This window comes from Carassius auratus, chromosome 20 (genome assembly GCF_003368295.1).
Source record: "Carassius auratus strain Wakin chromosome 20, ASM336829v1, whole genome shotgun sequence".
In the NCBI taxonomy this organism is placed as follows: Eukaryota; Metazoa; Chordata; class Actinopteri; order Cypriniformes; family Cyprinidae; genus Carassius; species Carassius auratus.
Window position 1 is genome coordinate 25142124 of NC_039262.1, and position 24312 is coordinate 25166435.

At 38.2% G+C, this 24312-nt stretch overlaps 1 protein-coding gene across 6 annotated transcripts; it reads left to right on the plus strand.

Moving 5' to 3' along the window:
- The first annotated feature begins 3559 nt into the window (after window positions 1–3559).
- Window positions 3560–23404, plus strand: cep170bb (centrosomal protein 170Bb). 6 transcript variants are annotated; one of them, XM_026291595.1, is made up of 20 exons: window positions 3560–3820; window positions 5723–5857; window positions 9736–9825; window positions 10299–10377; window positions 10968–11026; window positions 11142–11256; window positions 12501–12617; window positions 12715–13218; window positions 13886–14997; window positions 17756–17932; window positions 18065–18191; window positions 18291–19976; window positions 20125–20344; window positions 20454–20613; window positions 20944–20982; window positions 21447–21578; window positions 21757–21845; window positions 22818–22911; window positions 23005–23056; window positions 23165–23404. In XM_026291595.1, exons 2-20 carry the CDS (start codon window positions 5753–5755, stop codon window positions 23338–23340), a joined length of 5133 nt encoding a protein of 1710 aa, XP_026147380.1. In that variant the 5' UTR covers window positions 3560–3820; window positions 5723–5752; the 3' UTR covers window positions 23341–23404. The 6 variants fall into 6 exon arrangements, with proteins under 6 accessions (XP_026147380.1, XP_026147378.1, XP_026147384.1 ...); XM_026291593.1 differs by having other exon boundaries at window positions 12501–12602; window positions 12691–13218; XM_026291594.1 differs by lacking the exon at window positions 3560–3820 and adding an exon at window positions 4103–4198 and having other exon boundaries at window positions 12501–12602; window positions 12691–13218.
- The last annotated feature ends 908 nt before the right edge of the window (window positions 23405–24312 follow it).

The following is a 24312-nucleotide window of genomic DNA, read 5'->3' on the forward strand; positions in this document are numbered from 1 at the left end:
TTTTAAAAGTTGCATAATAATATAAATAATATGACAAGCATGTTTCACATTTTGACCCTTAGATAAAACTATAGATAAAAACACTGAGCATTGCTGAGTTTGGATTTGAATAATGAAACCTTGAAATATAATTTAATGTTGGTTGGTAATGTGTATCATTATATTTTTATTTTCTTTTTTCTACTTGCTTTTTTATTTTATAAAAGTTTTTCTACTTCACTAAAAATGAAACATTTTGAATGAATACACTCCATTTTCAAATTGTGAATGTTTATCTAAAAAACCATGAGCTTCAGTTATTTTAGTTATATTCTATTTGAGTGAGGGACAAAAATATTATACAATGTTTTGAAAAAATATATAACTTTTTTCTTTTTTTAATTAAAGACCTTATCCTCTTGCTTTTGTTTATGTGTCATTACTTTTTATTATTAATAAAGACCATATCCTCTTTGTATATAGTACAGTGATGTCTTACACTTCTATAGAAGAATAATGAACATGCTTGGGGAAACTGAGAATAGTATTAGTTTGAGATCAGTTCATGTAGAATCAATGTAAATATAATCAAAACACATTGACTATAAGAATCAAAGTATTGTGACCTTCCCCATATTATTTTATTATTATTGAATGCGTTGACAGTTTCTGAAACAATGACTCCTTTTCTTTAAACTTACACAAGATATGCACACACAACATTACATATCTCTTTCAAAAGCAAACACTTTTTAAATTATTTTACTCATTAAAAATTGTGTTTTTGCATAATAACTCATCACTCAAACATCAAATGATTAATTAAATACAGGTACATGTCAAACTACATATGGATATGTCAAATGTAAAACACTACTATCTTTTGACTTTGCTTGTTCATTGTGCAGTGGAGTGCACAGGAGTTTGTCATACACATAAAAATACACTGTATGTACAGTGTGCATGAAGAATTGATAGAATTTACTTCGAACTGAATGAATTAACACTGAACTGATGAGCTGTACACTTGGCTTGTTAGAGCTGCTTTAAAGCAGAGTTTGAATTACCACTGCTTTGAAACAACCAGAATATAAGTAACTTGTATGCATCTTCAGTATTTACATAGAATTACACAGAAAGGGCGAAAAATGTGTTTCTCTCAAAGTCATGTATAGATGTTTTCACTCTGGATGTTTGGGTGTGGCATTTAAATGTTTTTAAGTTTTACGTTTTGTGGATGTGGACTTGATGTGAAAATAGTTTCACTAAGTGTGCCTAAAGGTTAACTTTTAGTGTGTAAGCAAATTTTAATCACTGTAACTACTTGGCATATTAACAAAAACATCTCTTAAGAAATATATTATACAAATGTTGACTGATATTACTTTAAAACATTGGTCTTAAACTCACAGCTCTGCAGTTTTGCTCCAACCCTAATCAAAGACACCTGATCCAGCAGCTGATCAAGGTCTTCAGGATCACTACTGCCCTGAAAGACAGCGGAGACCAGGACAACTAGAGTCCCAGATACAGATCCCCTGTAAAGACCTTGTCTCAGAGGACCACCAGGACAAGACCACAGGAAACAGATGATTCTTCTGCACAATCTGACTTTGCTGCAGCCTGGAACTGAACAACTGGTTTCGTCTGGTCAGAGGAGAACTGACCCCCAACTGAGCCTGGTTTCTCCCAAGGTTTTTTCTCCATTCTGTCACAGATGGAGTTTCGGTTCCTTGCCGCTGTCACCTCTGGCTTGCTTAGTTGGGGTCAGGCCCGTCGCAACAAGGCAGGCAAACCAAGCAATTGCTTGGGGCCCCGAGCTGACCTGGGGCCCCAAGACAACGACTGGTTAAGAATAAAATGCAACAACACTGTGTGAGCGCCCCTTTGATCGTCAATGCAGTAACGTGTAATGACACTGTTATTGGGATCCCCCTCAAGGGGGCCCCTCTCAGTAGTCGCTGAAAGCAGCCAGCCAACCAAGTCAAGTGATCTCTGCATTTTTTTTTTTTTTTTCGAAAGGAAGGAATATGGTTACTGTAATATGTTTTTTTTTTTTTTTTACGGGATAAGGAAAACGCAGATCAGAAATCGCAGACTGCAAGGAGTCAGCAGTGTTTTGATTTGAGGGCTCAGGCAAACATAAAGAGAACGTCGTGGCGTGTTTCGATTGCAAGAATCGCGGAATCCAGTCATAAAAACGGAATTTACAGTTTAACGCAGAATGACACGTAATTTGCCAGATTTTGAATGAATGAATGAAAAATAGGTCATTGCGCTTACATCAAACCACGATATAGCGGTTTGTCGGGGGGCCTCTATGTCCATTTTGCTTGGGGCCCCCAAATTCCTTCAAACGGCCCTGGTTGGGGTTACTTCATCTACAGCGATATCATTGACTTGATTGCAAATAAATGCACAGACACTATTTAAACTGAACAGAGATTACATCACTGAATTCAATGATTAACTGCCTTTAACTATCATTTTGCATTATTGACACACTGTTTTCCTAATGAATATTGTTCAGTTGCTTTGACGCAATGTATTTTGTTTAAAGCGCTATATAAATAAAGGTGACTTGACTTGACTTGACTCGAAATAACCAAGCAGGTGTGATTTGGATCAGCTGTGGCCCTCCAGGAACTGAGTTTGAGACCACTGCTTTAAAATTTAAAGAAATAGTTCTATCAAAAGATGAATTCGTATATATAAAAAAAAAGTTTACAAAATATAGGCTATGTTTGTGTGCAAGAAGCAAGTTTTATATATATATACCTTGTTTCATGTACTGCATTTAGGCTACTGAGACTTGTTATGGCACTTGCAAATCATGGCTCTTTTGATGATTTTGGGTGCTTCCATTGCCCTTATTTGTAAGACGTAATGGGCTACATTGCTAATATTTATCATCAACATCCTTTATTGCTATAATAATAACATGAGCTGCATACAAAACACACAAGAAAATATGTTGTCATAATCATGTCTATATATTTGTAGTAAAATATATACAGTATGTGTGTATTTATATATAATTAATAATAATTACTAATAATTAAACATACGGTATATTATGCAAACAAATACTTTAATTTTGTATGCCAGCACTAATATGTAAATATATATATATGAATATACGGCCTATAGAAAGCAGTATTCAATCTGGCAAATTCTATTTTAATGTGCATTAATATGCGGCATTAGCAAACCATCTCTTAAGCATTATATAATGTTTATTAATATTCAAAAAAGCGTTTTACCTTGGACTACATGTGAAAAAAAATTACCTGACATAGTAATAAAAATCTATTCCAAATTCATATTCACATTAAAATATGCATTGACAAATTAGATAAGGCAATTAAAAATAAGACATATGACATGAAATTAGCAATAAAATAAAATTATTTTTCTTTAAATTATTTTCTTTATATATATATATATATATATATATATATATATATATATATATATATATATATATATATATATATAAACTTTATTTACATATTCCCCCTGCTCTGGAGCCAATGAAAAAGCCAAGTGTCTTCATGATACTGGACACCCGACTCGGATGCGTGGTGGTTCAGTGCTGTTGCAGTATTCTGCTGCAGAAATGCACCGGTGGCGGCGCTGGACGCGGATGCCTTGACAGCGTCATCTGTGTCTAACGGGAGAGGGTGTAGTCTACATGGAGCCACAACACTGATGAGAATCTACGATCTTTTAACTGGATTTCGCTAAATAACATCGTATAGTCGAGGAAGCGCTTATAGTGTTGCGGAAGGGACAGTTCTATTGTTATCTGGGAGAGATCAGTGCATCTGGAGTACTGTAGGTAAGGTCGGAGGATATTCAGCATCATCAGAGGCTGAGGATGAAAGGCCAGATTCGCACTAGATTTATCACATTTCACAGTGTAGAAGGGTTGATTTTTCTGATACGGGTTACGATTTTTTTTGTACAGAATACTGAGCAGTTTGACATGTGGTTAAATTACGCGAATCATCTCATATCGGAGAGGTGTCTCAAATCAGCCATGAGAATCAATATGGCTAAATATTTGTGAATTCGTGTATTTGGTCCATGCATAGGTTACTGACGTCACATTAATATCTGATGCAAATAAGTAGAGAAAGACAGCAGAAGGCGTCTCTGTGCTGGTGCGACAGCAGCTGATCTCTCCATCACCAAATCATTGCTGCTCGCTGCTGCTGTGAGTCAATTATGATGATTGTGTGAAGCAGACATAGGCCCGATTTATCGCAAATGTGACTGACATAAAACACACAAAATTAAACTTGCATGCTAAATCCTATTGTTCACGAACAATGCGTGAATGACGTGAATGCTTGATTCTACAGTTTTAGAGATGAAGAGATGAAAGATTAATTATCTGTGCAGGCCTGATGAAATACCAACGTGTGTTCTGGCATATATATATATATATATATATATATATATATATATATATATATATATATATGTGTGTGTGTGTGTGTGTGTGTGTGTGTGTGTGTGTGTGTGTGTGTGTGTGTGTGTGTGTGTGTGTGTGTGTGTGTGTGTATGTATGCGTGTCTATCTATCTATCTATCTATCTATCTATCTATCTATCTATCTATCTATCTATCTATCCATCCATCCATCCATCTCTCTCTCTCTCTCTCTCTCTCTCTAAATATATATATATGTATATATATATATATATATATATATATATATATGTGTGTGTGTGTGTGTGTGTGTGTGTGTGTGTGTGTGTGTGTGTGTGTGTGTGTGTGTGCGTGCGTGTGTGTATATTTATGTATATGTATATATATGTGTGTGTATTTATTTATTTGTCTGCAGTGTAAATCTCAATAGCCCCTTCTCTCACTATCTTTCATTACAGCTGCATTTTCTAGAAAACCTCTGTGTCCTCTCAAAAATATTAATCCGACATAACCTGTCTAGACAGCTGTCTTATCTAATAACGTTTAACATTGTCAGCAAGTATGCGATGGTTAAGCATCCATTTTGTGAAGAACATCTGCACTAATCAAACTACAGTTAAAACAAGGACACGTTATGTCTAATAGCTCTGTCTTAGCGTGCATAAAGTCCTGCACAATTGTGAGGATTAAATAAATGACAATAAATCCTAATTAGGGTGAATTATTAATGCCTTTACTGAATTACATACTGTAGTGTGAACCAGATCACTCAGTGCTGTCTAAAATTCCCAAACATCTGTCCTACTGTACATTTTCCACAGTTCTGTTGTCATTCACTTGTACAATGGAGTTAATTCCCATTTTATTACAGATGAGGCTGAATTTCATTTGAATGCTTTCATCAAATTAACCTGCTTAGGTTTTCAGGTAGAAAAGACTCAGATTTTTGGGTGAGTATAGGAAGGAATTGTAATTAAGGGTGTAAATACGTGGTTTTGGCTAATAATTGCACTCCATTGAATTTAACCTGTGTGTTATAATGAACTGTGGTACATTTTGATTGTGTCCAGTTTTTCAAAACTTTAAAAAAACTGAATAATGTGAAATATGTACTTATGGACATTAACACAATAAGCAAAATGAAATTTCATGGTAAATGAAAATTAATTAACACTGTCCTATCTTTTAATCTATTAGTGTTTATTGCATACTTACATAATGACATAAAATAATAATAAGCTAATCTGACATGACTTGACCTCAAACATACAGTTTTTCATGTTATGTTTTTATGATTTATATCACAGGATGCAAAGGGGTTTCTCTGAGAAACAAAGATGAGCGTGACATCATGGTTCCTGGTCAGCAGCTCTGGTACTCGTCACCGTCTGCCAAGGGAAATGATCTTTGTTGGCCGGGAGGACTGCGAGTTAATGCTGCAGGTAGGATTTCCATTTGCACTTCCATTGAAATATATAAAAAAGCATGTCTTAACCACATTTGTGAATGCACAAGGAGCTGTACATATATATAGTACAAAATAATAATGAATATAGAAAATTAGCATCATCTTCTGTAAGTTAAAGACAAAATTGTCTACAAAGCTAGCACTACAGCTGTAGTAATTTGTGTTGTGTCATGTTGAAGTACTGTTTGTCAGCATGAGGGCTAGGTGGGGCAGAAGCCCTAGGGCCCAAAGGTAGAGGTGGCCTGTGATTGGCTGTGGAGGATAGGAATAGTGGAGTTTTCGGTGTCACCCCCACAGTGCTGACAAACTTGTCGCATTTGCCGCTTTATTAAAGTGATAACTAATGATTAATCCATTTGAATTCGTCACACCAGACTTATAACATTATATGTAAACAATAAAGGCTCTTAAACTAGCTGAAACCAGATTAACTAGCTCCGATAATGTAAATTGATGTCTTGAGGAAAATTATTCAAAATTGTAAATACAAGCATTTCAATCCACCAGAAATATGGAATTATGGTATTTATTGTTAATGTCATTATTAGTATAGGGTACATATATTACATTTTGGGTAATATCAAAGTAACTTTTATAGAGGTAATTTTAGTTTATAAGAATAATTATAATTACAGGGTTACATACAGGGTCCTTCAAATCTTGTCCTGGAGGGCGATTGCGCTGCAGAGTTTAGCTCCAACCCTGATCAAACTCACCTACCTGTGATTTTCTTATGATCCTGAAGACATTGATTAGCATGATCAGGTGTGTCAGATTTGAGGATCCTTGCTGTAATATAAAGACATATTAAAATTGTTAAATGCATTTGTAGTATATTTAAAAAATAACTATTATTTGTTTCCGTCCTTTATTTATTAATAAATAATTTATTTCTTCCAATTGCCCTAAGCCAGGAAAACATTTATGGCCCTGATGATACTCCTCTAGGGACAGAGAGAACACCTTCTATAATGAAACTCATTAAGGCAGTCATATGTGCAAAAGTGGACCCCCTATTTGTGCTTTATCTGCCCTACTGTCAGTGAGAGATCTGTCTGTGTTGCAAGTTTCAGTTTTATGATTTTGTCATGATGCATTGAAACATACCAAATTGTGTAGATGCCATTTCGGTCATGCCAAGTGGTCATACCAAATTTGCACTTATTATTTCCAGGCTATAATTCAGTAAATCACTATTTGTCAGCTATTATTAGATGTTATATTATTAGATGGCTGTGTTATATTAATAGAAAGGCTATATTATTCAATGTTAGTTTGTGTGTTTTAGTGAAAATTAACAGATGAAAGGAGCTGTTAAATTGACAAAATCGGTCAGTTGGTTTAGGATATTGCTCGTGCTTGATGTGAATCAAAGCACAGTGAGACCACTACCATGCATGCAGAATGTAAAGTCCTGTGGCTGCTCAAGGAAGACTAGTGAGCATTTTTTCTCAAATTTCATCTTGAACTGTAGGCCAACAGATACAAGAGGTGTAACTGACCCGTTGACTTATGGACCCCCCCCCCAAAAAAAAAAATAGACAGGAAAGATTTACAATTAATTTTACTTGATCTTGAAATGTATATTGACGTCTTTCTGCAATTTAAACAAGATTCCTTCTGATGTTCATTCATGTTTATTTCATGTAAAGTGGAAGGATGATTGGTTCATATGCCACATGTGCTGAGGCACTACAGTGATCTGTCATGACACATTTAAGAGCCACAAAATGGTATTTTTTGTATGAATTTCTTTAAAAAATGACAAAATTTTTAAAGCTGAGAATTTTATACATACCTAAATTTATCTGCTCTGACTTGTTTATCGGTGCATTTTCAGTTTATTATTTTCTCTGTGATGTATTTTTTATTGCATTAAAACATGATGTATGGCATGAGAGCATCATGGCTTGTCGGACATACAGTAGCAACAGTAACGAAGGGGTCAATTGAGATGTTATGTACAATAACAGTAAGGAAACTATTTAAAAGTTTTATCTACTGTAAAAGATACCTTGCATCTGCCAAAGTAAGTGTGAATGTGTGAAAGACTGGAGACTGTTCTGCAGTCTGATAGGTCAAAATTATGCACGTTGTGTCAGGTATGTTTGTAATAGACAACTGAAGCTTAAATTAAAAAAAAAATGAAAATCATGATCGCTGATCATGATCATAAAAAATGATTTAATGCATATCAATTGTTGTTCTTTTGTTGAATTTGACTGATTCCATATTGTTCCGTTGTCCTCATTTGTAAGTCACTTTGAATAAAAGCATCTGCTAAATGAATAAATATAAATGTAGATGTACTTCACTGCCTAGAGAATACTACTGAGGTCAATACAAAACACAACTGCAAAAACCTTTTTTTTGGGAAACAGTAATATTTTAATGTGGTGCCTAATATCACTTCGCCAGCTGAACACATGGTACGACAGCAAAGTTCCTTGATTATTACGCCAGAATGAGAGTATAATTCGTAGACATACTGGCCTAGAAAATCTCAACTTTTCATTTTCCGTCGGTCTTACTACACGATACAACTACAGAAGTAGTTTTAAATAGGAAAAATATGACAACTCTTTGGTCATTTTTTGAGCAAGATGCTAGCGGTCTAATCAGATTCAATGATCTATGCTAAGCTAAGCTAGGTGAAAACTATTTACCTCTAAGGGAATTGGAAAAAGAGACTGTTCACGAGTTCACCCTTACATCTAATCTGAAGGCAAATAGTAGGCATATTTTGGCGTGCTGTCCTGGGGGAGGGGTCCGGGCCCGGAGCATAGCCCGAACCCAAATAACTCCCCCTATCCCTAATTTGGGATAAATAGATTAGAAGTGAGGAGTTGGGGTGGAGGAGGGTTGCCGAAAAACTGTCGTGGGACAGGAGGTAGGAAGACTGGATATATATACGCTTGCGTGCTATTTAAGATTATTAGCTAAACGAGATGAACCTGTGCCAAATTGGATGATTATCTGATCGTGCTTCTCCCGAACTTTGTTAATAAAACCACATTTTTCAAAAAAAGTTGAGTGTTCCTTGTTGTAGAAGCACGAATCCAATGACAGACTCTTTGTTTTCTCTGCATAATTAGTTTATGGTTCATGCCCCTCCACTAACATCTGAGTTTCCCCTGAGCAAGAGTCAGGGGAAAGGGGGTATTCCACAACTGAACAGGGTCTTGCAAAGTCCCTATGTTTTTATGAGAACTCAACTTCAGTCAACAAAGTTTTCTCTCCAGGACCTCACTCCAGTTTAGAATTCTGTGTCAATCTCTGTAACCCACAGGGGTATTATCTTGAACAACCATGACAACCCCTGTGGACATCAGAATAAAAGGGGTATACAGTAGTTTACTTGCAAAAATATAGTATGGTTTACTTGCTAAAGTAAAGACACTGAAGTCAATTTTAAATCTAATTTGTTGTCAGTTCTGGTCAGCCAATCTTCCAGTGGCTGTATTAATGCACTATTTACGTGAGGATTCTGTTAATCAGGCAATCCAAGGAACTATGTAAACAGTGTAGGTGCACTTTAGCTTAGACCACTTTCCATACCACATTGTATCAGTTCAGACATTAAAAAAAAGTGGAAGGAATAATCTGACATTCTTACATTCACCTTAAAAGACAAATGACTACAACATAAATTTTCCAAATATTCATATTCATTATTATTCTAAATGTTACTTTAGTGGTACCCTTGTGTGGCCAAATTATCACACACAGCACAAATGTGGGATTTGTTGAACAGCTGTAAATATCCAACATATGCTGACATTATAATTTCCAGTGGAGTTGGATTCAAGAATAAGCAAGATGTTGGATGTGAACATGTTTTTCTTCCTTTAGTCTCGTAGTGTGGATAAACAACATGCTGTTATCAACTATAACCCTGCCACAGATGAGCACCTCGTCAAGGATCTTGGAAGTTTAAATGGGGTAAGCAACATAGCAAATGTGACTGAAATTCAGAAAGACTGAGGCATGAACACATGACTGCATTTTCCAGACTACCATGATGTTACCTGTGAAAGACTGAATCATTTTTCCCCTGGGTAACAGACAAACATGCCTTTGGGATGCTGTTGCAGATGCCCTCACTGCATTACAGATATGATCAATTAACCCTTGTATCAGACCATGTTCCTGTGACAAATGTTTTATGGTTAGGATTGGAAGCTTTCTTAAGGGAAAGTTCACTCGAAAATTCTGTCATCACTTATATCACCTCAAATTGTTATGAAACAGAAGCAGTCCTCTGTACTCTGAATCTCAACAGATTTCTCGTGTTGATCCTCATTTCTAAGGAACATTTTCTAATTTTATGTTTTGGATAAAAGCATAATAACTCTGGCATCCCTGTATCTCAAGCACATATAAATTTTTATTTCCTTTCTTTTCTTCTTTTTCAGACCTTTGTGAATGACTTGAGAATTCCAGACCAAACATACATAACCCTCAAGCTGTCGGACATTGTTCGTTTTGGATATGATATCCTTTTTTCCTTGTTAGCTGTTATAGCTTTTTTCCATATTTCACTATGTTCTTCCCTCAACTTAGATGAGTTGATACATACCTCTCCCGTCTCAGTGCGTGCACTCAATTGCTGTAACGCGTGGCGCCACTGTGTTAGCGTTTAGCTTAGCACCATTCATTCCTTAGGATCCAAACAGGGATGAATTTAGAAGTCACCAAACAGTTATATGTTTTCCCTTTTGAAAGACAGTTACATGAGCAGTTACATGAGTAAGTATGGCGACACAAAATAAAATGTGGCGATTTTGTAAGTGGATAAAAATTGATAACTATAATGTATGGTGGAAGAGCGCTTTGTAGTACTTCGACCTTGGCACAGTAAATGGCTTATAAATTCATCCCTGTTTGGATCTTAAGGAATGAATTGTGCAAGGCTAAGCGCTAACATAGTGGCACCGCGCACAACAGCAATTGGACGGGAGAGGTATGTATCAACTCATCTAAGCTGAGGGAAGAACATAGTGAAATATCGAAAAACTGTGGCGTTTTCCTTTAAAGATTATATACATTTAAATGATAATATATTGACTTAACATTAAGAGCACATTCACATGTGTATATTCTTGAAAGGAGTCAACATAAAGTTCCTGAAGAGGCCCTCAAGGTATGGATTTATCTGTTTGTGTGTGAATATGTATTTTCTATTTATATTTTCTGTTCTATGTAATATATATTTATAAATGTATTCTTTTTTTGTCAACTCCCCCCTGCTATGTCAGCATGAGAAGTACACCAGTCATCTGCAAATGGGCATACAGTCTACAGAAAGCAAGCAACAGAACCTACAGGAGGAAAAGTCCAAATTAGAGCGCTCTGAACGCAAGAGTCTCACAGGTGAGAGTGATCAAGTATGACCAAAGTCAGGAGAAAAAGATAGAGGTGAGAGAGTGTTAAAAAAAATGCTTTGTAACATGGATATTTGACAACAACAATCTATCTGTTAGCACAGCCTTTGTTAATCTCTGCTTATCTGTAAGGCTGCAGTACAGTGGCCTGGTTTATTTGTAAACCCCTCCCAGTTGAGCTCTTGGTCAAGTGACAGATACTAAAGATAATCCTTGTGCCTTAGCCCAGCTGCTGGCAATGCACTGACATGTCCATCAATGAGCAGTTACCACATGGCTGATGCACCTCGCATCCTGTAAGGCCAAACGCTGAAAAGCTCACTAAATCCATTTGACAGTGTCTAAAAGTCTGAAATCGTTAGTCAAGTCAAGTCAAGTCAAGTCACCTTTATTTATAAAGTGCTTGAAACAAAATACATTGCGTCAAAGCAACTGAACAACATTCATTAGGAAAACAGTGTGTCAATAATGCAAAATGATAGTTAAAGGCAGTTAATCTTGGAAGAACCATCACATATACCACAAAAGACTGCTTTTTAAGTTATCTTCCTGATGTATCCTGGTGGCCTGTATACAGTAGCCAGTACAAAGTGAAAGTAGCCAGTTAGTGAAAATATTCCTACACGTCATATTTTTATTACATATTATCAGTTACAATAATAATTTGGGAAAAAAATGTAAATGGAAGAAAGACATGAGGGTTTTTACTGTTTAGATAAAATACTGAAGTAATAATAATAATAATTTGAATAATAATAATAATAATAATAATAATAGATAAACAAATATATTAGTTCATACTAATTAATACTAATTAATACTAGTACTAAGTTAATACTAAATTAATCATTTTTGTGTATTAGTGTGATGTATTTGATTCATAGATAAGCTTGCACTTGTTAATTATTTGTTCTACTGTAGTTACTTTAACGCGTAATAAAGACGTCTGAGCAAAAGAATTAGAATTAATGCTCAGTATAATATAAATTATTGAGATTTTCTCAATAAAATCTTGTTTCAGGTAGAAATATATTTCCAAAAAAACTTACTCTCTCAAATGTATATTGCAAATTCATCCAGTATACTGGTTACTTCAAGAAGTCTAGATACTTCAGGAATTGCTTGTTGAATAAATTGCATGATAACCAACATGGTAACCAGCTTTTCATCTCAATTTCATCCAATATACTGCCTCTCTTTCTGAGTTTTACCTGTTTAATTGTTCCTCTTCAGAGTCACCTGTACCCCGGCCAACACCACTGTATGGCCAGCCATCATGGTGGGGTGAGGAGGACTCTGGGAACAAGGAAGCACACAATGAAATACGAAGGTCAGGTGAGAGTCATTCAGGTAAGCACTTGTCCTCACTTATGGCCACTTTTGTGTTTTATTGATATGGATATTTGTCTTACCATATTTACAGTTTGGTGTGGGTGTCTCTTGACAGACATCACAAAGGAGGCCCCGACAGCTGAGGATGAATTTAACATATCTGTTCAGGAGATCAGTGACAGCCAGGTCAAGTCAACCTACCCGTACCACAGAGAGCCAAGTTATTTTGAAATTCCAACAAAGGAGTTCCATATACAACCCAAATCCCCAGCAACAGATTTAATTGATATCCCAACCAAAGACACCAATATTCCTCTAATTTCTACACCTCCAGTTGTCCAGAGTCACGCTTCTTTTACTATAGAGTTTGACGACTGCATGCCAGGCAAAATGAAAATCAAGGATCATGTGACCAAGTTTTCCTCTCGTCAGCGTAGCAAACAACAGCAGCAGCCCAATAATTCTCTGATAGCCACACCCACAGATGTTCTATCAGCTGAGAGCAAAGTGGCAGATTGGCTTGTGCAGAGTGATGTCAGTATGATGTGCAGACGGCCTCCATGTGAGGATGTGTACAGCACTAAGAGTGACTTGGCGATGCATATTCGGACACTCAAAGGTAAGAGACATCTTGCACTGACAGTAAAAATGCACTTTCTTTAAGACTAAGATTAATGCATAATATTCTATGCATAATGTTCTAAAATAAATATATGTGTGCTATTTAAACATCACATTATGTGGTTATGTTGTCTGCTTTTGGTAGGAGTGGTTTAAGCCTGTAATACACTACCCGATTTTTGCCCCAATTTTTCACTGATTTACAATCTGGAGAAGTTGATGCTAGTTGCCGAAAGTCAAAGCCAGTCTGCAGATTTGATTTGAGAAATTCCATAGACAACTGTGTAGTGTATAATGGTCACAGATTTGATTTTTTAGCTTCAGAGTCTAAATCCACCCAGTCAGAGGATATCAAACATGTTTGATAGTTTCAGCCAATTTTAGAACACACAACTTCAAAGTCTGCTAGTGTATCATCCTCAGTCGTGTTGTGTATGATGACCAGTTTTTTAAGTGTATGATGCCTAGAGTTTAAAAAATATATATTAAAAGTTTTTAAAAAGTTGTGTAGTGAATTCCAGACTTTAGTGATGCAGGCTAGCTGCAAACTTCAGAAAATAATGAACAAGCTACTATTCAGTTATACAAAGCATGATTATTTGCATTACTTTTTATCAAAAGCAGAACGACAGCCATAAATTCAATTATATCTATAAACTTAATAGGACACCATCATGAAGATGGAACCCAGAGTGATTCAGAAGACCCTGAAATGAAAGGACAACGCAGCAAGTCACATCATTCCATTCAATCACAAACATCAGTACAGTCACATCAGTCAGCTCAATCAAGGAAATCTGAACCATCTGAATCAGTTCAGTCCCAAGAGTCTGTCTCAATGCAAAAGTTTCATCATCCCCAGTCAGTCTCTCCACACAAACACCATCAAGGAGAACTTGATGAATGCGAGGTCCATCCTGTTCAAGAAGCCTCTTCTCCTCCCAAGACAGAGGTTAAGTCCATTCACCCTGAGCCGCACTCCCAACAGGCCTTCATTATTGAGTTTTTTGATGATAATCCCAGAAAGAAGCGGTCACAGTCGTTTACCCACAACTCTGCACATGCTGACTCCTACTCTGCACTGAAGGCCAAACTAGAAAGACGGAAAGGTCATGGGGAAAGGCCTGTCTCTATGCACGGGCATGTTCCTCCAACACAGCAAATCACTGTTCCACTGAAAGGTTTAAGCCATGGAGGTTCACAGCGATCAAGCTCACTGAAGAGAGAGAAGACAGAAGACAGTGGGATGAGCACATCTTTATTAGGGACCTCATCTCGCTCTTCACCAGCTATCACCATTAAGCCTTTTGGGAGTGTCGGCAAGAAGTCCAAACTAGCTCAGGAATTTACTGTTGAGTTCTTGAAGGATACGGGAAAGACTTCCCCACCTCCTATGTCTGCCCCACCTGTGATGATGTCCCCATCACACACTCTTTTACTCTCCCCAGCAGAGCCACCTGGACCCTCATCTGTATCATACCCTTCTTCTCCATCCCAACTACCTGCATTATCCCAGTCTCTTATTCCAGCAACCTCACCTGTTTCTGTCACTTCCCAAACCCAAGCAAGGTGTCCAGTTTCTAGTGCCTCCCCACTCCGCTCAGCTGGGTCACCTGTGTCACCGTTTTCAACACTGTTAGTTAGTGGTGTTGAAAATAAGGGCCCAAGGGTAACACGAACTGAGGAGGAGGACAGTCTGAGTGATGCTGGTACCTACACAATTGAGACAGAGTCACAAGATAAGGAAGTGGAGGAAGCCAGAAGTATGATTGATCAGGTAACAAACCATTTTTTTCTTTTTCTTAAGAAAAGTTACTGTATACCACTGGTGTATACCAGAGTCAAAATCCGGAGTAGTCATTGACTGACTTTAAAGTGCCCTTATTATGGATTTTTGAAAATTTCCATGCAGTGTGTAACACAGCTGTAAGTGACTAAAAACATCCTGCAAAGTTTTAAATCTGAAAGTGAACCATGTATAAATGTATTGTCTCTCAAAGAAAGAGTCGACTTTGAATCTTTGAAAGGAGTAATTCTTAAAAACAAATCCCAAGCTGTTTCATGTTGATGTCACCATGAAACATTAGCATATTACCTGCCCATGTGTTTTTCTTTTCGTTTCCCTGGTAACGCTGTAAACATAGCAGTACTGCACTCACAAACACTGCTTTATCAGGTATTACAGGTAACATAAATGAGACCAATCTGACCAATCACCCTGCGGTGAGAGACCAATCTGACCAATCAGTCATGCAAAAGAGGGGTTTTGGGACTCCCAAAACCAAAATATGAACCTTTCATTACCAATAATAGGGGCACTTTAACAATGATGAAGCAGGTGTAATTTGTTAATGTTAAACTACTTTCTCCTATCCCAGTTTACTACAGAGATATCATAAGTAAGCAAAGTTGAGGTGGGATAAACGTCTCAGTTACGTATGTAAACTTGGTATCCTGAATAGGGAATGAGATGCTGCAATGAAGTCATCGCTATTGGAACACCTCCGGTGTGACGAATATCTGAAGCCCTTATACCATCACGTCAAATCATTGGCCAGATACTGCTTAGCACTGCCTTTTGTGTTCATCATTTACGCTACGCTATGCGCTATTTCATCAGATTTTCACATGATGAAGGAAGTGCTATTGGAGGTACAGAATGGCCAGCATCGCAGCATCTCATTCCCTATTCAGGTAACCAAGGTTACATACATAACCTAGACATTTCCTTTAATAGGAAACTTAATAACTTCAATGCTGCAATGACTTCATTGCTATGGGAACGCTACACCATAACGCCTTGGCGTACCTCGGATAACTGGAAGACCAGGGAAAGTGTCTGCTCAAGCAGCACAGACATCCATCGCAGACCCCTTAAAGAAAGCATGAGAAGAAGCTACTGCTCTTGGAGAATGAGCATGCACCGCTAAAGGCTAAGGCAAGCCATGCACCTCATAGGCCAGATAGATCCAATGTGACCTTCTCTGTTTGGTGAAAGAAGATCCCCTATTTTTACCACAAAAACATACAAACAATTGGTCTGATCCACGCCACTGGGCTGTGCGGTTAACATAGACCTTCAGTGCCCTCACCGGGCAAGGACCTCGAAGACCACCTGCTTTAAGCGAATCAGAGTCGAAGCAACCTTAGGAACATAATCTGGCCTGGGTCACAGCAAGACTTTAACCAGTCCACAAAGTCTACACACAAAGGGCTGATGGTAAGATCCTGCACGTCCCTACTCTCTTCAGGAAGGATAATGCCACCAGAAGAACCGTCTTAAGTGTCAACAGTTTCTCTGACAAAGTCTACAAACGAAACGTAGAAAAGGCTTAGGCCCCTTCCACACGGAGACGCATTTCTGTGAATACGCACAAATTTTTTATTGAATATGCGTTTCGTCCACACGGATCTGACGTTTTCATAAGGTGAAACCGCTATTTTTTGAAACCGGGTCCCAGAGTGGATAAATTTGAAAACCCCGTCTTTGCGTTTTCGTCTGGACGGCTAATCCGTATATTTTCTGAAACAATGACGTCATCAGCCCACGTCTCCCCCCTAGTCAGACACCTCTACGTCACATAACAGCAACAAAAACATGAACAAACACTGAACGATTGTCTTTTTATTAACTAACATTAACACTGATTAATAAATGTATTGTTCCATGTTCGTTTGTGTACCACGCGCAAGGTTTATGAGCATAGTCCAAGTCTTCTTCTCTGTTTTTAGTGTATCTCTGTGGCAGAATTACAGTGCCACATACTGGTCTGGCATGTATACTACATCATTATGCGGTTTCGTGTGGACGCGGATATTTCTTGAGACGAGGAAAAAAAAGATAGGATTGGAGTAAGCTCCGTCTCCGTGTGGACGGGGCCTTAGAGTGCAATACCTTTAGCCAAATACTATTGCAGTGTTGACAATCAGATAGACCATTAAGCGCCACCTGAGCATATTGAAAGCCCAAACATAGTACGCACCTGTCGTGAGTGTCAGCTCCTGTGATTAACCTCTCACATGGCTTAATATATCTTCTGTAGCACATTGTGTCCACTGAAGAGGAGTAAACTTCTCTTGATCAAAAATAGCTGAGAACATGATGAAAAGTACACTTTCCTACAGGCAACAGATGATCTGCTTCCTGAAGGAAATGAAACCTGATGAAATTGCAAGCAGCAGACTGATATAACATACGTGATGTATGCAAAGGGTGGTGCTAAGCACTATTTGAGCAATGAATTGACATCATGGTAAAAGGGCTTCAGACATTCGTCATATCGGAGATGTTCCCATAGCGATGAAATCATTGCAGTATTGAAGTGAACCTACAGTATGAAAGGGAACTGTGGCTCTGTGGCACTTTCAAAGCATTGTGCTGTTTGTTCGAGTGGTCCGAAATGTCAACTTCTGTTTCAACTGCTGGTGTGACTTTGGGTTGGCACCACCTGTTCAGACATGACTCTTTGGTCTGAACAATGGAAGACAGTGGTATTTGAGAAACATGGTAAATTATATTTGTTCATATTTCACAGGTGTTTGGTGTTTTAGATGCACCAGAATACAGTGGTCAGACACTTGGGGTTTATAGGCCTGCGATTGATGGTGGTAAAGATGAGCAACTATTCTTGAGTCATAGCCATGGTATGGCAGCTGATGTAATGTCAACTTCATCACAGGGCTATGGTGGGGACCAAGTCATCTCACTGCAGGTATTGCAATTACATATAGCTCAGACAGCACTGCCCTCCTTTATTATTGAAATACTGTGTCCGACTGTGTTTGTAAATAGTGAACAATTGATGAGTAATTATGATTGTTAGGTGTTACTCTTTTTGACTTAGGCACATCCCGAGGTAGGAGGGCCTAAATGGGTCTCACGCTGGGCCAGCCTAGCAGACACTTACAGTGATCCTGGGGCTACTCAAGGATCTATGGGAATTCCATCCCAAAGTGGACCTGCAGACAGAGGTACAGTCATTAAAAACCACTAGTGGTGTTTGAGTTGGTGTTTCAATACATGTATAGGCCAGCAAATTCCTAATTATTTTCACTCTTACAATGTTTAAGATGACAGTGTGACATCAACGATTAGTCAAAGCTTGGATTTCTTGGAGTCAGAGGGCAGTCAAGGTTCCAGAACCAGGCGACTACTTCCTCAGGTTCCACCTGGAGAAAAACTGGAGAACACCACCCCCAGTATCTTGATTCGGCATGAATCAAACATAGACCATGAGCCACCAGAGAAAGGTTCCCGAGCACCACAGCAGCAGGACTGCACTCAGAGGCTACGTGTCCAAGAAGATGTGGACCCAGACAGTCTGAGTGACACTAGCCGTTCAGACGACAGCTCTATCCTTGATAGGAGTGGAAGGAGCCAAGTAAAGAGAGGAACTACATTACATTCACCTTCTGAAAACGTTAACCATTCCAGAGGATTAAGAGAGTTGCCAACACCCACTCCTAAACCCACCTCATTTTATATTGGCTCTGAGGATGGTTCTTGCAAGTCAGATGTGTCCAAAAGACCAGTTCTTTCACAGCCAGAGAGAGACTCCTCTCCCAAGATACCTCCAACAACTGTCTTGATACGACATTTGAGTGGCCATGAGTCCAGGCGTCCAGTGAAGCCTAACTCATCAGCCCCAAATCTTCAGACGCATAACAGGGATGTGGTGCCCACCAAAGAGACATCAATGTCATTTGTTCGACAGGAGAGTTTTACCAAAGATAGGCCAAGTGATAACATTCAAGTCAAGAAACTGCCTCATATCTCTAGTCATCCTGCTTTGAGAAGCCTCGATACTGAGGAAGCTGTTCGAGATACATTTCCCTATCCTAAGGAAGCAGAGAAATCATCACCAGAAGAAAAGTTATCTGAATCTAGTCAGCAATCAAAAAAAGGAAGCTGTCCTGCACAAGAGGACTCCCTTTCAGGTGATTCAGATGTTGATACTGCCAGTACCGTAAGCATGGTCAGCAATAAAAATGCTCCTGTCAGTGCAAATAAGAAGCACACATCTGCAGGTTATAAGCGTAAAGAAAAGTCATCTTCTGGTTTACAAGACAAAGCACGACCACCTACAGCTCGTGAACGACTATCCGAAAAACGTAGAAATCATGCCCCTGCTGATAATACCAGTAAAGCTGAACTAAGTCGTCCACTACAGCTCCGTCGAAGTGCTGGTAACCGTGGTTCTTTAGACCTTTCAGATAATCAGCATGCTCAACAGCTGTGGCATGAAGCTGCGGCTTCTGACCATGAGTCAAGTTCACGACCCAACAGCCGCAAAAAACTCACTGCACCCCTGCAGAAGGAGGACCCTAATAAGATGACCAAAGGAAGCCAGCAGGTGCTGACAAGGTCCAATAGCCTTTCAGCCCCAAGACCAACCCGTGCCTCCATGCTCCGCAGAGCTCGACTAGGTGAGGCCTCCGACAATGAGGGTGTGGAGACAGACCGTGCATCTCAGAGCTCCGACCATAGTAAGACTCCTGCTGAGGGAAAGAAGCTGTCGAGACTTGACATTCTTGCCATGCCTCGGAAACGCACAAGGTCATTCACTGTTCCAAGTGACAATGAGTCAACCTCAAGCAAGCATGGCATTTCTAACCGTCCTACAGAAGCAAATAGCAGTGTGAGGAAAGGGGCTTCAAGTGAGGTGAGGCAGGCTTCCAGCAAAGGGGCCGCATCATCAGGGAAACACTCCACGACTCGTACACGTTCTAACCAAGTTAAACACAGTAGCACAACTGGTGAGTATCTTAAATCTCAGAGATGTTCTCTAGCTACAGTTCCTCTAGACAAGATCACTAGAACTGAATAAAATTACATTTTTCGATATCCCTGACAATATTGTAATTTGTTGTTTTGTTTAAAAAAAATGTTTGTTTGTAATTTGAGGTTCCCACTGTAGACAAAAGGATTCAGATAATTCCTCTACCTCAGAGGAGGAGTTTGAAACCAATTCCAAACATAAACGCTCTCACGCCTCAGCTTCAACTCAGACACAGACACCACAGAAGGCCATTCAAATGAGGCTAAAATCTTTGGAAACGGAAGAGGATGAAACTCAGAACGAACACTTCCAGAACTGGTCTACTCATAGTGCAGAAATCGCCAGGTTATTGAACTTTTGTTGTTATTGTGGTGTGGTATGCTAATGGATTAGCTAATTTGTGAGTTATTAATTTTTTATTTTTTCATTTTACATATATACTTACTTGCTTTAGGCTGAGTCAAGATCTGGCCAAAGATCTGGCCATCCTCGCACGTGAAATCCATGATGTTGCAGGGGATGGTGACTCCCAGACATCGTCAGGCATGGGAGCTGCCACTTCCCCTGGCTCCATGCCTAATACTCCAGCATCCACTATCTCGACCCGAGAGGAGGTGCACCTAAAGTTTGCTTGCTTGGTTAAATTACATCTCATCATATACATTGACCCATTCCATTACTTTTTAATATAAAACAGAACATGCAGCAAATCTTTATATTTTCCTTATTAGCACAAAGAAGAAAAAAATTTGATTTTAGAATTTAGATTAGATTAATTGTAGATTAAATTTAGGTAAGCAAGCCTGTTTGGTTTGGAGTCTTAGATTGCTATACCATGAAACACTTCATGACAATTATATTCTGTCCCAAAAAGGACTAAGACTAAGGTAAAATTTTTGTTTAATCTTGCATACATTTTGTTGTATATTTTCTCTTTTGTGCAGAGACCATATGCATCATTACAGAGGTTCCTGTTACCTCAGGTGCTGAATTCATCACTCATTATTACCAAGTGGTGTCCAAAATTAATTACTTTCTCTGTGAGCCAGTATTGATGTACTAACAACTGTCCAACGTCCAGCTTTGAAACCTGTTGTTTATACCTTTTTTATGCATGAGGGAATCCCCCAATGCATGGAAACTCACTTCCTAATTCACTCCTAAAGCTGTGTGTTCACAAAACGGGTTATGTTCACATTAAATTTTTTTTTCCAAATGTATCTTGAAGAATCTAGGATCAAAGTTGCTGTGACTGTGAACATAGAACCCTTTTCTATTCACCATTGAATTAGCATGACCACACAGATATCTTCCCAGAGATTTACTCCTGGAAGCCTCCATTGTAATCTGAGCTCAGAGATATTTGTCTCTTAACATCAAATTTAACCTGCCATTGTCATGTCCACGTGTTCTTACTGGTGCTTTCCCATCCCTGATTAATCTGCAGCTGGTACAGCATATACCCGAGGCAAGTCTGAACTATCAAAAGGTTCCTCCAGGCTCAACTAGTCCAATAGACCAGGACTCAAATATGAACGACCATGACAGTTCCAGACGGCGTCCCTGGAACCGTGAAGAGGTCAAATTTGGTCAAATACTTTGCTCATTACACTAATAAACTAATCCATTAGTTATTTACTCAGGGTGTAATAGCCTGCATAGCCAATGGCAGTGCCTCTCAGTAACTGAATAGGAAAAAATGCAATTACATAATTTCTAATTTGAATCTTTCATTTTGTTTTATTTTTTAATCACAGGTAATTTTGGACAATCTTATGTTAAACCCAGTGTCCCAGCTCTCCCAGGCTATCAGAGAGAACACGGAGCAACTAGCAGAGAAAATGAAGTATGAAGAAAGAATTTCATTATTAAAAACAAACTTTGGGTGGGACATCTTGAAGGGATTGTTCTTTCTTCTTCTTCTTCTTCTTCTTCTTCTTCTTCTTCTTCTTCTTCTTCTTCTTCTTCTTCTTCTTCTAAAAGTTATTAAGCTGTATTTATCATGTTTACAAGCTTCTTGCAAGCTGTTACCAGGGGAGATGGGAGAGAATGGAGTCTCATCCTAGAGAATATAATGAAATTTGTGTAGTCCAGGATAAGTCATCAGTATTTTGTCCATTTTCCAACATTAGAGACTATATATTTTAAATGTGTATCTGCTAAAGGTAAATTTTACTTTAACATATACTGAGACTGTCAAAGCACACAATTCCTTTTGAATACTGTCCAGGGGTCTCATTTCTAAAATGTTGCACAGAGACCATCTTAAATTTGATCTTACTATCATTTCTCAAATATACGTATGCATGATTCTTAGAATGAACATATTCACAGAAAACACACATACAGTATGCATCTCTTTCAGATGTGAAATCTATAGATTTCACATCTGAAAGAGATGCATACTGTATGTGTCTCTGGAAACTGCCATATTAATTTGCAAATGATTTTGAACTTGCGCATAAATTAATGGTTTCAGCTCTCTGCCTTGTAAATGACTCCTAATTAGTCATTAACAAAAGATTGCAGTCATCATCCAAATTATTTCATTTTGAACAGCAAGCTGCAATAACATTTATTGCTTACATTTCCAAAAGCCTGCAGTGCTCCGTTTAGATAAAGTGATGTGATGCGAAGCATTTTTCCACATCAAAGAAAGTTTTATAAAAATGAGTGTTGGCATGGATTTAAGCATACTGTACACACACTCTAAGAACTAATCTGGGAATATGTACACTTTATAAATGAGGCCCCAGGTGTCTGTTTTTGTCTCTTTGGTTATATATATTATTATGTCTGAATATTATGTCTGTTTTAGAGCTCTGTTTCATAACAAGACAGAGGTCTGGGATGAAATAGAGGCAAAAATCAATGTTGAAAATGAGGTTCCCATCCTTAAGACATCTAATAAGGTACAGTAGTTTCAATGTAATTTCCAAAGACCAAACATTAATTTCAGAGATGTTTCTTTATTTTGTAATAATTTTTCCTCACTTCGCAAACAGGAAATCTCATCTATTCTCCAAGAACTGCGAAGAGTCCAGAGACAACTTGAAGGTGAGTTTATTAGCATTAGATATTTTTATTTAACTTTGACCATGTACTATACACTCTGGTCCTTCCCTACAGTATATCCATTGGTGTTTTATCTTTGTCATACCACAGTGATCAACACTATTGTTGAACCTGGAGGAATCCTCAAGATTCAGCCAATGGCACCTGCTCCTGGGGGAAAGACCAAATCTGCTTCCAAGGAGTTTACAAGCCCCACTTCTGCTAATGCCAATGCAAGTACAAAGCGAGGTCCCAGGGGGCCCGAGGGAGGTCGATATGTAATATAAGGTTACCTTCTACAAGGGTGTAGCCATTAGCTTGCTTTGCAAAAAAAAAAAAACTAAAAAAAAACACCATCATGTCAATCATGTACTGCACATCTCTTTGGAAACTGCCATATTCGTGGCACATTTGTAAAAGTATTGTGAGACTATTAGTGGTGCAAATATGCGCATATGCTTTCTCAAAGACTGTGGACACACTTCACAAGCTAAAGCAGGTGTAAACATTGTTCTTTTCAACAGCTGTAATCTGTGGCTTGTTTGAATGATTGTCTGTATGCCAAGTTGTCTTTCATGATTGAGTGAGCGAGTGGGTGTGTCACTGTATTCCTGTACCAGGTCTGTTGCTGACGCATTGATTGAAAACTATGAGAAAACCATGTAGCATTCAATCTGTGTTCACTGTCAATCATGCAGTGCACTTGGCTGCTACAAATCTTCAGCATGAAAAAAAATGGGTGAATACACAATACTAAATAAGTGCTTGCCTATAACAGGGGTATTGCTATTAGCTTGCTTTGCAGAAAAAGAAAAAAAAGGATTAATGAGCTGTTTTAAATATAATGCTATCAAAGATAAGAATCAAATACTGGTGCTTCTAGGAATATGGCTACTGTTGATTTCCCAGACATAGCAAGTTCAAATGTTGTTAAAATGTAAGCAACTTTTGGCATAGATTGCTTCTTTTTGTATTTTTGTTTTGCAACTACAACACACACGTCTGGGGTGTCAGGTGTTTGTTTATGTGTGTAAGCGAGTGCTAGGTTATGTAGAATCATGTGTGATGCTGTGAAGTATTGTTTCTGTGTGTTACAGGTGAAAACTTGAAAAACGGGTTACCTTCACCCTGACCCTATATATTATGCTTTTATGATTGTATGCAACAAAATGATTGTTTTTTTTATTATTATTTAGAATGACATAAAACTATGATTGGAGCAATCAAAAAGTAGCTGGATGTAACAGGCTATCGCCCTC